Here is a 16132-nt window from a genome sequence, read left to right as displayed (position 1 = left end):
CTATTTGAGTGTCACTGCAAATCCTGGCTGAGGTGCATGAATCCCTGAAGCATGGACAAATCTCTACCACAGGGATGGGCAAACTACGGCCTGCGGACCAGATCCAGTCCATCAGCCGTTTTAATCTGGCTCTCGATCTCCCACTGGGGTGCGGGATCTGGGGCTTGCCCCGTTCCAGCTGGGGAGCAGGGTTGGGGGCTGCACCGCGCAGCTCCCAGAAGCAGCGGCATGGCCCCTCTCCAGCTCCTACACATAGAGGCAGCCAGGGCGCTCCACTTCGCACACTGCCCCCACCCCAAGTGCTGCCCCCCGCAGCTCCCATTGGCCGGGAACCACAGCCAATGGGAGCTGCAGGGGCGGTACCTGCGAACAGGGCAGTGCACAGAGCTGCCTAGTCACACCTCTAGGTAGGAGCCGGAGAAGGGACGCTGCTTCCGGGAGCCGCTTAAGCACCGCCCAGAGCCTGCACCCCTGAGCCTCTCCCCATGCCACAATCCCCTGCCTCAGCCCTGATTCCCCTTCTGCCCTCCAAACCACTCGATCCCAGCCCAGAGCACCCTCCTGCACCCCAAACCTCTCATCCCCAGCCCCACCCCAGAGCCCACACCCCCAGCCAGAGCCTGCACCCCCTCCTGCCCTCCGGATCCCTTAGTCCCAGCCCTGAGCCCCCTCCCACACTCCAAACCCCTCAGCCCTACCCCCGCCACATGGATTTTGTTATGTGCGCCAATATGGAGGTGATGTGTCACACATGACCTTCATATTGGTGCACATAACAAAATTAATTCCGCACATGGCTGGGAAAAATTAGAGGCAGCACTGGTCCGGTTCCCAGGTAACAGGGGATCCAGTACCCAGACTGCAGCAGGGCAGCACCCAGTTTCTCTCTTCTTTTTGCTGCTCTGTCACTTTTCCAAAGCTGGATAAGTTTGGTACAGAATGGACAAAGATAAAGAACACCCCCGCCTCCCAGCTGTTACATGGGGGGTAAGTCATCAAGGGCAAGTCATGCCTGACTAACCTAATTGCGTTCTATGACGAGATAACTGGCTCTGTGGATTAGGGGAAAGCAGTGGACGTGATATTCCTTAACTTTAGCAAAGCTTTTGATATGATCTCTCACAATATTCTTGCCGGCAAATTAAAGACGTATGGGCTGGATGAATGGACTAGAAGGTGGATAGAAAGCTGGCTAGATCATCAGGCTCAACAGGTAGTGATCAATGGCTCCATGTCTAGTTGGCAGCTGGTATCAAGCGGAGTGCCCCAAGGGTCGGTCCTGGAGCTGGTTTTGTTCAATATCTTCATTAATGATCTGGAGGATGGCGTGGACTGCATTCTCAGTAAGTTTGCAGATGACACTAACCTGCGAAGAGTGGTAGAAACGCTGGAGGGTAGGGATAGGATACAGAGGGACCTAGACAAATGAGAGGATTGTGCCAAAAGAAATCTGATGAAGTTCAACAAGGACAAGTGCAGAGTCCTGCACTTAGGATGGAAGAATCCCATGCACTGCTACAGACTAGGAACCAAATGGCTAGGCAGCAGTTCTGCAGAAAAGGACATAGGAGTTATGGTGGACGAGAAGCTGGATATGAGTCAACAGTGTGCCTTTGTTGCCAAGAAGGCTAAGGCATTTTGTGCTGTACAAGTAGGGGCATTGCCATCAGATCAAGGGACATGATCATTCCCCTCTGTTCGATATTGGTGAGGCCTCATCTGGAGTACTGTGTCCAGTTTTGGGCCCCGCACTACAAGAAGAATGTGGAAAAATTGGAAAGAGTCCAGCGGACAGCAACAAAAATGATTAGGGGGCTGGAGCACATGACTTATGAGGAGAGGCTGAGGGAACTGGGATTACTTAGTCTGCAGAAGAGAAGAATGAGGGGGATTTGATAGCTGCTTTCAACTACCTGAAAGGGGGTTCCAAAGAGGATGGATCTAGACTGTTCTCAGTGGTAGCAGATGACAGAACAAGGAGGTGAGGCACTGGAATGGGTTACCTAGGGAGGTGGTGGAATCTCCTTCCTTAGAGGTTTTTAAGGTCAGGCTTGACAAAGCCCTGGCTGGGATGATTTAGTTGGGGATTGGTCCTGCTTTGAGCGGGGGGTTGGACTAGATGACCTCCTGAGGTCCCTTCCAGCCCTAATATTCTATGATTCTATGATATGTGCTTATTATTTATGGCTGTGTTTGTAGCATGGCAGCACCTGGGAGCCCCCGACGCTAGGTGCTGTCTGCAAAAAGACAGGGGAAAGATAATCAAAGAAAGCTTTAAGTGAGTCATTTGGGTTCTTGCATTCAGTAGCAAGAAAGGGGGGAAACCTGGGGAGAAATGCCACCAAAGTCTAATATATATTACAAACCCAAATGAAAACCGCCATTCAACACAACAGGAAAAGGGCCTCGTTCCAAAATTCCCCATGGAAAACATCAACGACGACACCTTTTTGGGTGGGGGAAGGGGTGGGTTGAAACATTCCCAGTCATGATTCAGTGTTTATTATCTGGGTCGTACTAGCCCAGCCATGGAGTGAGGCCCACCGAGGGACATCTACACTGGAATAAAAGACCCATGGCTGACCCGGAGCAGCTGACTCACACTTGTGGGGCTCAGGCTGTGGGGCTAAAAATTGCTGTGTAGACATTCAGGCTAGGGCTGGAACCTGGCCTCTGGGACCATGCAAGGCGGGAGGATCCCAGAGCCAGGACTCTGCTCCAAGCCTGAACGTCTACACTGCAACTTTTAACCTCCGAAGCCAAGTCGCGCGAGCCTGACTCAGCTGACCCAGGCCAGCCTCAGCCATGCAGTGGGGCTTGTATTCCAATGTAGCTGTAGTCAATGGGGCTATAGCCGGTGTCAATGGGCTATAGCTCCATTGGAGACATGGGGCCAGATCTTCAGCTGGGGTCAATGGGCCGCAGCCCCATTGGAGTCATGGGGCCAAATCCCCAGCTGAAGTCATAAAATCATAGAATCATAGAACTGGAAGGAATCTCGAGAGGTCATCTAGTCCAGTACCCTGCACTCATGGCAGGACTAAGCATTATCTAGACCATTCCTGACAGCTGTTTGTCCAACCTACTCTTAAAGATCCCCAATGATGGAGACTCCACAATCTCCCTAGGCAATTTATTCCAGTGTTTAACCACCCTGATAGGAAGTTTTTCCTGATGTCCAACCTAAACTGCCCTTGCTGCAATTTAAGCCCATTGCTTCTTGTCCTAATCTCAGAGGGTAAGAACAATTTTTCTCCTTCCTCCTTGTAACAACCTTTTATGTACTTGAAAACTGTTATCATGTCCCCTCTCAGTCTTTTCAATTTTTTCAGTTTTTTCAATTTTCCCTCATAGGTCATGTTTTCTAGACCTTTCATCATTTTTGTTGCTCTTCTTTGGACTTTCTCCAATTTGTCCACATCTTTCTTGAAATGAACACAATACTCCAGTTGAGGCCTAATCAGCACAGAGTAGAGCAGAAGAATTACTTCTCGGGTCTCGCTTACAATATTCCTGGTAATGATGTTTGCTTTTTTTGCAACAGTGTTTCACTGAAGATATTGAACAGAACCGGACTCAGAACCGATCCCTGCGGGACCCCATTCATTATGCCCTTCCAGCATGACTGTGAACCACGGATAACTACTTTCTGGGAATGATTTTCCAACCAGTTATGCACCCACCTTGTAGTAGCTCCATGTAGGTTGTATTTCCTTAGTTTGTATATGGGAAGGTCATGCGAGACAGTATCAAAAGCCTTACTAAAGTCAAGATATACCACATCTACCACTTCCCCCCATCCACAAAGCTTGTTACCCTGTCAAAGAAAGATATCGGGTTGGTCTGACACAATTTGTTCTTGACAAATCCATGATGGCTGTTACTTATCACCTCATTATCTTCTAGGTGTTTGCAAATTGATTGCTTAATTATTTGCTCCATTATCTTTCCGGGTACAGAAATTAAGCTGACTGGTCTGTAATTCCCCGGGTTGTCCTTATTCCCTTTTTATAGATGGGCACTATATTTGCCCTTTTCCAGTCTTCTGGAATGTCTCCCAGCTTCCATGACTTTTCAAAGATAATTGCTAATGACTCAGATATCTCCTCAGTCAGCTCCTTGAGTAATCTAGGATGCATTTCATCGGGCCCTCATGATTTGAAGACATCTAACTTGTCTAAGTAATTTTTGACTTGTTCTTTCCATATTTTAGACTTTGATCAATGGACCCTAGCTCTATTGGAGTCAATGGGGCCAAATCCCCAGCTGGGGTCAATGAGGCCAGATCTGCAGCTGGGGACAATCAGCGTCACTCCACTGGAGTCAGCGTCCCTTTGATCAGAGCTCCCAAGCTTGCTCTGTAAGTGAGTGGGAGCTTGCTAGCTAGCAGCCGTCTCCTTCCCACACCCCTCCATCGTCCCAGCCCTGGCACAAAGTCCATAGCCCTGGGTGATTGCCACCAAAAGAGCGAGATACCACACCCGTTGCTGCAGCAAAGGCTAAAAATTCTCCGGGCAGGGTCCATTGGGATCCAATCCCGAGGGGGCAGCGCTGCCTGTGCCGCGCTCCAGGGGCGGCCTGCAGGGAATGGAGCTGAGAGCGAGGTGGTGGTTTGCAGGACAGCAGGAGGGGCAGGTGCGTCCAGCACTATAGCACCTGCCTGGAGGATATTGACCAGGTGCCTGGTGCGGGGAGGAATTGCCCCAGGGCTAAGACCTGGTACAAGATCTTGTCACCATTTATGCACCCCAGGGGTGTGACAATTCACCGCCCTGATACCTCCAATCCGCCCATTTGCCTTGGGAGTGCTCATAATCCCTGGACCCACCAGAGGACCCCAAGATAATGAGTGATGCCCAAGACCGGCTGCTCCCAGCCAGGAGACAGGTCAGTAGAAATGGAAGGGGGAGACATTCAAAATGTGGCCTGAGGAAATGGGGTGGCTGGCTCTCACTTTTCCCTGTGTCACCCACGGTTAGCCTGTGGGACCCCCTGTCACCATGTGTCACTGTGAGATTAGCAGGGCTGGGGTCTGAGAGAGGAGAAGGGTGACCAGACAGCAAGTGTGAAAAATCGGGACGGGGGTGTGGGGTAATAGGAGGTAATAGGAGCCTATATAAGAAAAAGCCCCAAAGGAGGCAGCGCCGTAACAAACAGCCAGGAGAGCCACAGACAGAGACACTGTCTAACGCTGGAGAGCGAGGAAGGAATTAACCCATGTGGGTGGTTTATCCTGCTAGAGCCCCATCACCGGGCTGTTACATCTGCCACTGCACAGCTGGTACTGTTGGAAACTGGACACAGGGCTGGCTGGGCCCACTGATCAGTTCTGGGGTGGCAGGGGGCAAGATAATGGGTGGTTAGCCCCACTGATCAGTTCTGGGGTGGCAGGGGGCGAGATAATGGGTGGTTAGCCCCACCTATCAGTTCTGGGGTGGCAGGGGGCGAGATACCCCCTGGCTGGACCCACCGATCTGTTCTGGCAGAGCCAGCTTTAGGACCTGCTGGCCCGATTTGAATACCTGGCGGCGGTCCGGGTCTTCGGCAGCACTTTGGCGGTGGGGCGTCCACGGCACTGAAGGACCCCCCCACCGCCAAAATGCCACTGAAGACCCAGAATGGACCGCCGCTGGGTGAAAAAATAAAAATTAAAAAGGTGCCTAAGGCGCAGGGCCCTTAGGCGCGGGCGTGGGGCCCTCTTAGGCACGGGGCCCAAGTCCGGGGAATTGGGTGAATCGTCCTAAAGCCGGCCCTGTGTTCTGGGGTGGCGGGGGGGTCAGATACCGGTTGGCTGGGCCCACTGATCTGTTTTGGGGTGGGGGTGGGACGGCAGGCGGTACCAGACTGGCTGAGCCTGTGGGTCTCTGACCTGGGGTTGCCAACAGTCCCTTATTACAAGGGACGTCCCTTATTTCTTCATCTCTGTACAACAAGACGGGGAGTTGCCGAGTGCTGCAGAAAGCAGCAAGAAATGCCCCTGGTGAAGGTAAAAGTGCTGCATGATACATGGGATTCACAGCGTGGGTCAGTGGCTCTCAGCATCCCCCGCCCCCACATTGTCCCAGCGCCCCAGTTGCTCGGTGTTCTTATTAATGATCATAATCCTAAGAAAACAGCCCCAGTGTTGGCATCGCTGCGGGGCGGGGGGACAGGGAGGGATGGGGGAGATCAGAGTCCGCTGGGTGCAGCCCTGCTGTGCAGCCCAGCCCCAGCCATGCGATGTCTGGCTGTTCCGGGGCGGACTCAGTGGCCAGGCCGGGAACGCCCCGGAAGGGGGGAGGGATATTTCCTTGTCCTGCGGCGGGGTGGGACGTGTCGGGGGCCAGCTCACCCCGTGGGGGACTCTCCAAAATGCTCCGCCTGGTTCCCGTCCGGGTCTCGTGTTTACAAACCCCCAGGACATCCCGCCTGCTCCCGAGCCCCTGAAACCACCCCCTGGCCCTGAGCGCCAGGTGTCAGTAACCGTAAGTAGCACATTACACACTCCCTGGGCCAGCTGCCTCCAGAAAGGGGAGATTCTGAGACAACCCGTCCCGGACAGCTGGCACCCCGCTTCCCAGCTCCCCCTCCGCTTGTGGGACCGGGGGAGCCCTGCCCAGAAAGATGGGGGGCTCCGGGGGACAACGCCAGGAAACGATTTCTTGCAGCGGCGCTGGAACAAAGTGCACGGGGGGGGGGTGCTGAGAGCTCTGGAATTGTAAACCCTGGGAAACCACTTCCAGCAGGGGGTGCCGCAGCCCCTGTGGTTTATTCACCAGCCCCTGGGGGGAAAGGGCGATTTCTCCATTTCCCCACGTTTTAATGAGTCAATTAACTAGTTTCTCTCCTGCTGAATTATTCTTACCGCCATGTTACTGTATGTCACTTCCTCCAGCTCAAAGAGGGAGACAATTACCGGCTGGGACGCGGGGCGACTTTCACTTTGCATTTCTTCTTTCTGTACTAGGGAGGGGAAAAGTCTGAAAAGCAGCCAAGAGTTGGGCTTTTATCTGCCATTTCAAAGCAAAACACAGCGTGGAAACGCCAGGTAAACGCGCGGGGGGGGGGGGGTCCCCTGGCAGGTTTTGGTGCTGACGGTTTTGTTTCCTGTGCAAAGTAAATACAATTTCATAAGAGAAAATGCTGATTTTGCAGGAGGCCCCGTTGTTTCAAGGGGAAAGCTTTTGGTTGAAGAACTGACCGGTTGAGGGGCTCCTGGGTGTTGTGCCTTTCCAGGTCCCATGCGGATGAGGAGCCCAGAGCTCGATGCCCCCTCTGTCCGGTGACCAGTGCTCTGTGATGGTGCCGGGAGACGTCTGCCAGAGGCCCGCAGGATGCAGAGCGCCCAACACCGCCTTCAGGCCATACCAGTTGCCCTCTGCCTCCTCCTGGGCATTGGGACAGCAGCCCCAGGTGAGACTGGCATGTGTGCCAAGGGGACACCGTCAGGATGTGATCCAGTCTGTTCCAAACCAGCGCTCCCCCACATCCAGTGCAATTCCACAACTGCTGCGTCTTAGTTCCACATCCCAAGGGTAGCACAGGGCCCAAACCATCTCGGATGGCCAGTGCCCAGCGAGCCATGGGCAGCTTGAATCCTCACAAGGTGCTGGGTGCTAGAGAAGATGCCCTGTTGGTTAGCAGGGGCCAGTGCCCCGAGATACACCTACCACCCTCTACTGGGGCTCGTCTATACCCCACAATTCGCCAGCGTGAATGGGTTAAAAGCTCTCTAGTTAAACTGGCCCTACCACCAGTGTGGGCACCTCTCTGGTGGCTTCCCACTAGTTCTCCCAATTGGCCTCAGGCCTGGAAATTGATGAGTGTGAGCTAAGTTTAAATCAGTTTGAGTGTGCACACGTGCAAACACATACCCGCAGGTTCAGTTAAATCTATTTCACATCACGGCTGTAGCTAGGCCTCCTCATTCTGGGGTTGGTCTGTAATAACACACTCACACGCTGGTTTTACACTTCTTCAGCGCATAGGATGAGCCCACAAAGGGAGCAGAGTTGAGGTTTTTCAAACCTCTGGAAATCTGACAGCTCCTGACTTTTGAATGCTTGATTAGCTACCTAGTATTCTTTTGATGTAGTGTCATTGGAGGTAATTACTGTTACAGTAGCACCTAGAGATACCATAGTGTCTGGCACTGCGCAGACACGCGATGGCTGAGATCAGAGCCCCGTCGCGCCGGGCACTGTGCAGACACACGGTGGCCGAGCTTAGGGCCCCGACGTTCTGGGTGACTGAGATCAGGGCCCTGTCGCTGCACAGACGCACAATGAAAGAGAGTCCCTGCCCCAAAGAGCAAATACTCTAATAATAGCACCTAGTTCTTATCTATCACTTTACAGCAGTAGATCTCAGGGTGTCTTGCAGAAGAGACCAGTATCATTATTCTCACAGTACACATGGGGAAACCGAGGCACAGACAGGGAAGTTCCTTGCCCACATTCACTTAGCAGGCGAGTGCAGAGCCAGGAATGAACCCAGGACTCCTGCCTCCCAGGCCAGCGCTCTAGTCACTTGGCCACAGTGTCTCTAAAGAAGCCTGGATCTTTATCCCTGTGTCCCAGCAAGGGCGTTGAGGCATGGAGTGACTGGCCTGCGGCTACACCAGGGATTGGTGGCAGAGCTGGGAACTGAGACCGCCAAGCTGGCCACCCCTCGGCGGGGACTCGCTGAACATCAGCCCCTCCCCCTCCCATGCTCTCTGACCAGACGCTGTTTTCTCCCCCAGAGTCATTCCATGTGCTGGGTCCCGCCAGCCCCGTCTCCGCCCCGCTGGGGGGCACTGTGCTGCTGCCCTGCCACCTCTCTCCCGCACTCAGTGCCCAGGCCATGCAGGTGAAATGGAGCCATCCCCAGCTGGGCCAGGATGTCCATGTGTACCTGCCGGACGGGAGCGAGGTACAAGGAACGGGCTACCAGGGCAGGACAGAGCTCATCATCCAGGGCCTGGCCAACGGGAATGTCTCCCTGAGGATCCGGGACATCCAGCTGTCAGACGAAGGGCAGCACTTGTGCGAGGTCCAGTCACCTACTCACTACAGCACGGCCCTGCTGGAGCTCAGCGTGACAGGTGAGCGGCTCTGACAGCGTGTGGCTCACTCCCACGGGAGCGCCGGGCGTCGCAGTGCAATGGGGGATCATGACACGCCCTTGGACCCGTGCGCTGTCCTGCTGCATTTCACCTGCAGATTCAGGAGCGGAGATTTCCACAGTTGTCCTGGGGATTTGGGTACCCAGCTCCCATTAAAATTCCCTGGGATGCCTCCCCAGAGTGCAGCCTTTAGAAGTGCCATTCCCAGAATCAAAGGCTTAAAATTGTGGGGGGCAGACCCCCAGCCAGTGTCTGTAGCTCCATTAGAGTCAGTGGGGCATATCCACGGCTTTGTAAAGTGCTTTGAGATCACTGCTATCACAGATGTGTTAACTTTTTGCTACTGATTGTCCATCCCCCAGGCTCTGGCTCAGACCCCGTCCTGCACATGGCTGGGCACAAGGACCTGGGGGTGTGGGTCTTGTGTCTCTCTGCGGGGTGGTACCCGGAGCCCCGCGTGATCTGGAGGAATGGCCGCAGGGAGACCCTGAGCCCCGAGTCTGAACAGAAACCGCGCAGTGACAACGGCCTATTCAACGTCTCCAGCTCCTTGGTGGTGACTGAGAGCTCGGACCCAGCACTGACCTGCACTGTCAGAGCCGGCTTCTCCGGCCCAGAGAGAGAGACAACTATTCGTATCACAGGTGGGCTGCCTGCACACCTCAGGTTCCTCCCTGATGCTTACCCACGTGGCTTGGCCTCATTGCAGACAGGGGGTGACTCTGGATTGACCCCAGGGGAGCTGAGATCAGAATCCAGCCCTGTCCTCATTGCAGGCAGGGGTGACTCCAGATTGACCCCGGGGGAGCTGAGATCAGAATCCAGCCCTGTCCCCATTGCAGTTGGGGAGTGACTCCAGACTGACTCAAGGCAAGCTGAGATCAGAATCTGGCCTTGCCCCCAGGGCACTTGGGGGGTGACTCCAGATTAGCCCATGGGAGCTGAGCTCAGAATCTGGCTCTCAGCCCTCAGTACCTCCATTGACTTCACCTTTCCCAGCAAAGTGCTTAGGAGTGCTCTCGCTGCTCCTCTGAGAAGCTGCAATATTTGTTCTCCCTCAGGGCTCTTCCCCAGGCTTGCCCCGGAAATGACAGCCTTTCTCATCTTTCTACCAGTATCTGTTTTCCTCGTGATTTTGGCTGTTTATCTTTTCCGAAAGCTCCGGGTACTCAAAGGTAACAATCTCATTCCAGGCAGTGCAGTAGGGAACGTGTTTCATTGAGAGGCCAATACTTCTTCCTAGGGGAACGTGTGGGTTACAGAGAGAAAATTCCATACAAACTACTTCTTTCCTGGAAGGCGAAAGTTAGTCACCCCTGTGCAAACAAAGTCAGGGCCCCATAGTAACAGGTGCTGCACAGACACACACAATGACTGAGATCAGGGCCCTGTTGCGCCAGGCACTGTACAGGCACATGGTGACAGCCTCCCTCCCCTAAAGAGCGAAATAAAATAGTCAACATAAACAAAGGGTGGGAGGGGAAACTGAGGCAGAGAGAGCAGCAGTGTCTTTCCCAAGCTCTCCGAGCAGTTCAGCAGCAAATCCAGGAACCAAAGTCAGCACTTCTAAAGGCCTGTTCAGTGCTCTAACCATTGGCCCATGCTGCCTCTGGCTTAATCAGGGGAAAAGCTGAGAGGAAGGAGAAGGATAAGCCCAAATGATTGTGCCTAAGTCCTGCCCAGCACCATGGATCCCAGGGAAACTGGCCATTGGGCGAGCCAGTCCCTGCACTCTGCCTGGCCAGCCACGTCTCTCTCTCTCAGGCTTGATCGGCCTGTATGGCCTCCGGCAATGAGGCTCTTTCTGGAGGGTTTTCGAGAGCACAGATCTGGCTAAGAATTCATTCCTAGAGGGTGAAAATGGACACCCACTGGGAGGGCTGGGCCAATGGATTCTCCCTGGCTGCCCCCTCTAGGACATACATACATTTCCCCAGAGCCATGCGCGCCCCTTGGTCTGTCCCAGGAGGTGGGAATGGGATGGGAGTGGCGTGCGTGCTCAGTGGGGAGGTGAGGGAGAAACAGTCGTAGCGGGATGGTAGAGATGAGCCACACAGAGCGCAGTAAATCCCCCTTGAATGTCGCTCCTGCTCACAGCCTCACCTCTTCCTTTCTCTTCCAGAGGAGGTGTCCAAAGAGCGCGGTGAGTATTCCCGACACACGATCACTCGTGTCTCTGTAACATCGCCTCAGCGGCCATCGCATAATAGTTTATCAGGGCAGAACTGAGAGATCCCACCCGATATCAGGGCCCCATAGTTCCGGGCACTGCACAGACACACAGTGACCGAGATCAGGGCCCCGTCGCGCCAGGCACTGTACAGACACATGGTGACCGAGATCAGGGCCCCGTCGCGCCAGGCGCGGCACAGACACGCAGTGACCAAGATCAGGGCCACATTGTGCCAGGCTCTGCACAGACACCTGCATAGCCAGGAAGGAGTCTGATGGACCTGGAAGAGGGTGAAGGACCAGAGATGCTTCAGAGGCTGGAGTGGGGAAAGCAAAAGATGCTGTCTAGGGTTAGAGTCGGCTGAGGTGGAGAGAGATCCGCAGGGGATGGCACCCAGCGCGGGATGGGTCCAGACCCAGCGCGGGATGGGTCCAGACCCAGAGCTGCTGCCAGTTGCTGTGATCATGTTCACCCAAATGGAGCTACGGTTGATTGACACCAGCTGGGGGTCTGGCCTGCTTGCTCCCAGTTTTCTCCGGTTGCTGGAATCAGGCTCCCGCCCAATGAGTGTGCGAGCTGTGGTTCAGTATTGGGCTGCTGAGCAAATGGGAAGGAATTTTCCTCAGTAAAGTTTCAAAAGATTTTTTTTTTAAACTTTTCATAGAAATTTTCCTAGTGTCTTTTAGTGAACAACAGAGAATATTTGCAAACCAAAACTGTTTCTTTACTTTAAAAAATTGTGGTTTTGTATTAAAAAACAATGGAGAATTTTGAACAAAATGAAAACTTTCATTGGGGAGGAAATGGCTGTGTTTTGTTTAACCCCCCCCCAAATTTAGATGGGATTTGTTTCATCTGTTCTCACTGCTTCCACAGCTAATTGACCTCCTTTTTTATCATTGCAGAATGGAGACAATTTCTTGATAAAGGTAAAAAAAAAAAAAGTTTTCTACTTATCTCCAGTACTCGCATGGTTTGACTCCTGCTGTCTCTGAGCTCCCTCCTTGTCTTCCATGTATTGACTATCACAGGCCAGAGGTAGGGCTCAAAGGAACAGTGCCTAACTCCCTTTGGTGCCTAAGTAGCTTTGAGGAGCTAGGCCTAAAAGACTTGACCACAGTCATCACACTGAAAGCCTGGATCTGAGATTCCCAGCTGAGCTTAGACAATGGATCTTTCCCAGGCTAGGACTACGAGGACGGGTGTTATGAACTGGGGCATGGGCAGCCAGGCCTTGTGGTTGGAGCTGGAGTCAGTGGCTAGAAACGGTGCTGACGGTCAGGGCCAAGGGTCAGCAATGGAACAGACTGGGCAGGACAGGGGGCAAGGCGGGGAGCAGGGCTGGCCCAGGAGAGATCGCAGCTGGGGGCACATGGGTTGAGCAGCTTGAGGTCTGTTGTTGCTGGTGGGCTGACATCCGCGGGTGATCAGGCGGCCCTGCGGTGACTTGGCTGTGCTCACAGGCTGCCTGGAGACCGGGGGACAAGTGCCACTTCCAGCCCTCCCTCCTGACCCCGGGAGCTCTGCTAGCCGCACACAGACACTGGGTAATACAAAGCACAGGACACCACTGCAATATCCTTCAGCTTTCCCCAGCAAGAGCATGGAGATGCAGTGACCTTTGTAGATGGCCCCGGTGAGATTCTTCCTGAGCACAGGGCTAGTGGAAAAGAGGGGTCTGTTACCATGGAAAAGTCCAAGAAGAAAGATTTTTCTCTTTTCATTTTTGTTCGTATTTTCTGTGGATAATTCCGACTCTCCATCGAAATGTCAAAACCTGAAACATTTCAGCCAAAAATCTCCCTAGTTTGTTTTTTGGATGAAAATTATTTGGCTTCTGACCAAAGTATTCTGCATTTTAGATTAAAATGATCTGGTTTGGAGCCAAAATATTTTGGGCAAACACTGGTTTTGGGACTAAAGCATTCTGGATTTGGGGTGAAGGTTGTCTGTTTTTTTGGCCAAAATATTTTGGTTTTGGAGCATCTGGTTTTTCAACAAAGCATCCACTCTGTCCCCAGAAAGCAGGCATAGAATTTTAGAACATAAGAACAGCCAGACTGGGTCAGACCAAAGGTCCATCTAGTCCAGTATCCTATCTTCAAACAGTGGCCAATGCCAGGTGCCCCAGAGGGAATGAACACAACAGGTAATCATCACGTGATCCAGCCCCTGTTGTCCAATTTTTCCAGCCAAAAACTGTTCCCATGGAAAATATCCCACCAGTCCTGGTGGATCCTGTGTCCCATTCAGAGGTCCTCCCAAAAGAGGTTGACTTCTTAGGTCAGAGAAGAGCCAAATCATGCTTAGCTCCATTTTACAGATGGGGAAAGCGAGGGGGAGGGAAGGGAAGTGACTGGCCCCAGGTCAGCCATCAGGCCTGAGCTGGAAATAGAATCCAGGTATCCTAGTGCTCTATTCACTAGGCCCCGTAGCGAGAGACTTGAGGAGCTGAGCAGAGAGGAGGTACTGCTGTGACTTGCCCTAGCGCCTGTATCCATCTCCCCATAGTGTCCCTGTCAGCAGCAGATGTGACGCTGGACCAGAACACTGCCAACCCCTTCCTGGTGCTCTCAGTGGACAGCAGGAGTGTGACGTGCGGCATCCTCTGGCAAGACGTCCCCAAGAGTGACCAGAGATTTGACCCCCTCCCCTGCGTCCTGGCCTCCCAGTGCTTCACAGCCAGGCAACACTACTGGGACGTGGAGGTGGGCCAGTGGGGAGACTGGGCCATCGGGGCAGCCCTGGGCACCATGGAGCGCATGGGGGTGTTCCAGCTGTCCCCGGATGTGGGGGTCTGGGCCCTGCAGTGCCAGGAGGGGGAGTGGAGTGCTCTCACCTGCCCCGAGACCCCGCTGCAGCTGGAGTCAGCACCCAGGATAGTCCGGGTGCACCTGGACTGCGAGCGGGGGAGCCTGGCCTTCTACAACGCCGAGGGCATGTCACACATCTTCACCTTCACCGGCTGTTCCCGGAAACCTCTCTTCCCCTTCTTCTTGCTCTGGACCTCTGGGACTCAGCTGACCATACTATGTCCGGGGCAGAGAAAGGCCATGCAGATGGACAGGACAACATGTACAGTAACACCCAAACTGGGGAAAAGGCAGGGCAGTCTTATAGAACTTCTGATCATGCCAGGGCAGAGTTAAGGGTGTTTGGCTGGGAATTCCCTTGCGTTCAAAGGGGCAAAATTAAGAGTGTTAAATTCCTTTGTCTTCCAAGAGGCAGAGTTAAGGGTTTTAACCAGGAATTTCCTTGCAAAGGGACAGTGTTACGGATGTTTGCCCAGGGATTTCCTTTCTTTCAAATAGCTGCTTGATTAGAATTGAATTGTTAATTTACAGGGCGATGCTGAACAGAGTTAGATCGTGTCTGCTTTTGGTAGTTGGGTGATCCTCTGACTTTTGTATTGTGCCTTAAAACATCTGCCCAAAATAGTTATTACTGAATGAACCTATTTTACTGAGGGCTTAGAACTTACCTATTTTTTAAAAGGCATGTTTTATTTCAATATTTGAACCAATTTTGGCTACAGCCAGGGAACCAGGCACAATCAGACTTTCCTGTGGAGATGCAACTACTACTCAGTATTACCAGCCGGCAAAACTCCAAAGCTTAAATGTTTACACAGGAAACTTTATTTGTAAACTTGTTTCATTTTCCCCTGGAACCAACCTAAGTCTACATAAGGGTATTTAACTGTGAAATTAACATTGAGATACACAGCTCATTCTTTCTTAGCATGGGAAGTTCCCATCTGAGATCAGGGCCCTGGTGTGATGGGCTGTGCCCAGACACATGGTGACCGAGAGCGGGGCAGAGCTGGGAACTGTCCCCATGTTTATTGAGTCCCGATACAATGCCTTAACCATGAGCCCAGTCATGCAAAGCCAGGTGCTGGCTGGTGCCCATGCAGTTCCCCTGATTGGGCAGAGAACCTGAGACATATGTGAGGAAACCTCCTGGGCAGCAGTGATAGCACGGGCTGGGGCTTTGCGGGGGGCAGGGGGGGTTGATCTTTGTGGGGGGGATTCCAGCCTGTGGCAGGATGTAGTGAGACTGTGATACAAATGGAGCATGAAAAATCCTCGTTGTGGTGCTTTTATCTTCCCCCCACACACACACACACAGTCTCCTTTGTTTATTCAACTTTGTCTGTCTTTGCTTCAGCATCTTTGGTTTGTTTATTTCAGTTCCTTTCTGATTCACTTTTGGGAATGAAATGAACAGCAGCGATTTCTGACCCCTGGGAATCACAGGGGACGGGGCCCTTAACCCCTATCTGGCCAGGAAAGACAGGGGCCAATTGTTGTGGTTTGATCCTCGACAAGTCCCACGTGGCCTTGGAAGAAAGCAGAGTCCGGGGCCAGTCAGGACCAGAGCAGACCAGCTCTGCAGGTTTTGGGAAGGAGGCAGTTCAGATGCTGGAAGCTACCGATCAAACTTTTATTCCAGCCTCCAGAGTGAAAGGGGACATGCGTCTGACTTCTCTCTTCTGGGAGCCAGACGCACCACTTGGGGTGGCCCTGTGACAGCAGCCAGGCCTGCTTGTGCACGTGCATTTACCATGATTGTGCACACAGCACAGTCTGTGCAAAATCCAAGACCAACCGGACACCTGCTCCCTGTGTGCAACCCCCCTCCCCCACACATGACTGTTACCATGGCGGTGCGGAACACGGAACTATCCGTGCAAACGCAGCGTACTCATGGGCAGAGTTGGGTGGGAATGGGGGGGTTGCCCCCCCCAACATTGTATATGTTGAAAGTGGGGTGTGTGCACAATTTAAAGGTTTGTCCACCACCCCTGAACAGCTTGAGTCTCCACCCCCCCGGGCAGGCCCCCCGCCCCGTTACCCTCAGGCTCCCCTCCC

General features: G+C 53.2%; 1 protein-coding gene across 3 annotated transcripts; it reads left to right on the top strand.

Annotated features, from left to right (window-relative positions):
• The first annotated feature begins 6276 nt into the window (after positions 1-6276).
• On the top strand, positions 6277-16132 carry LOC117886935 (butyrophilin subfamily 1 member A1-like). 3 transcript variants are annotated; one of them, XM_034789097.1, is made up of 9 exons: positions 6277-6464; positions 6947-7027; positions 7216-7392; positions 8723-9064; positions 9448-9729; positions 10147-10260; positions 11208-11228; positions 12164-12187; positions 13770-16132. In XM_034789097.1, the coding sequence occupies exons 3-9, from the start codon at positions 7314-7316 to the stop codon at positions 14405-14407; spliced, it is 1500 nt and encodes a 499-aa protein (XP_034644988.1). In that variant the 5' UTR covers positions 6277-6464; positions 6947-7027; positions 7216-7313; the 3' UTR covers positions 14408-16132. The 3 variants fall into 3 exon arrangements, with proteins under 3 accessions (XP_034644988.1, XP_034644989.1, XP_034644990.1); XM_034789098.1 differs by having other exon boundaries at positions 7135-7392; XM_034789099.1 differs by lacking the exon at positions 11208-11228.

This window comes from Trachemys scripta, chromosome 14, assembly GCF_013100865.1.
Source record: "Trachemys scripta elegans isolate TJP31775 chromosome 14, CAS_Tse_1.0, whole genome shotgun sequence".
Lineage (NCBI taxonomy): Eukaryota > Metazoa > Chordata > Testudines > Emydidae > Trachemys > Trachemys scripta.
This window is presented reverse-complemented; position numbering and strand designations above follow the sequence as displayed.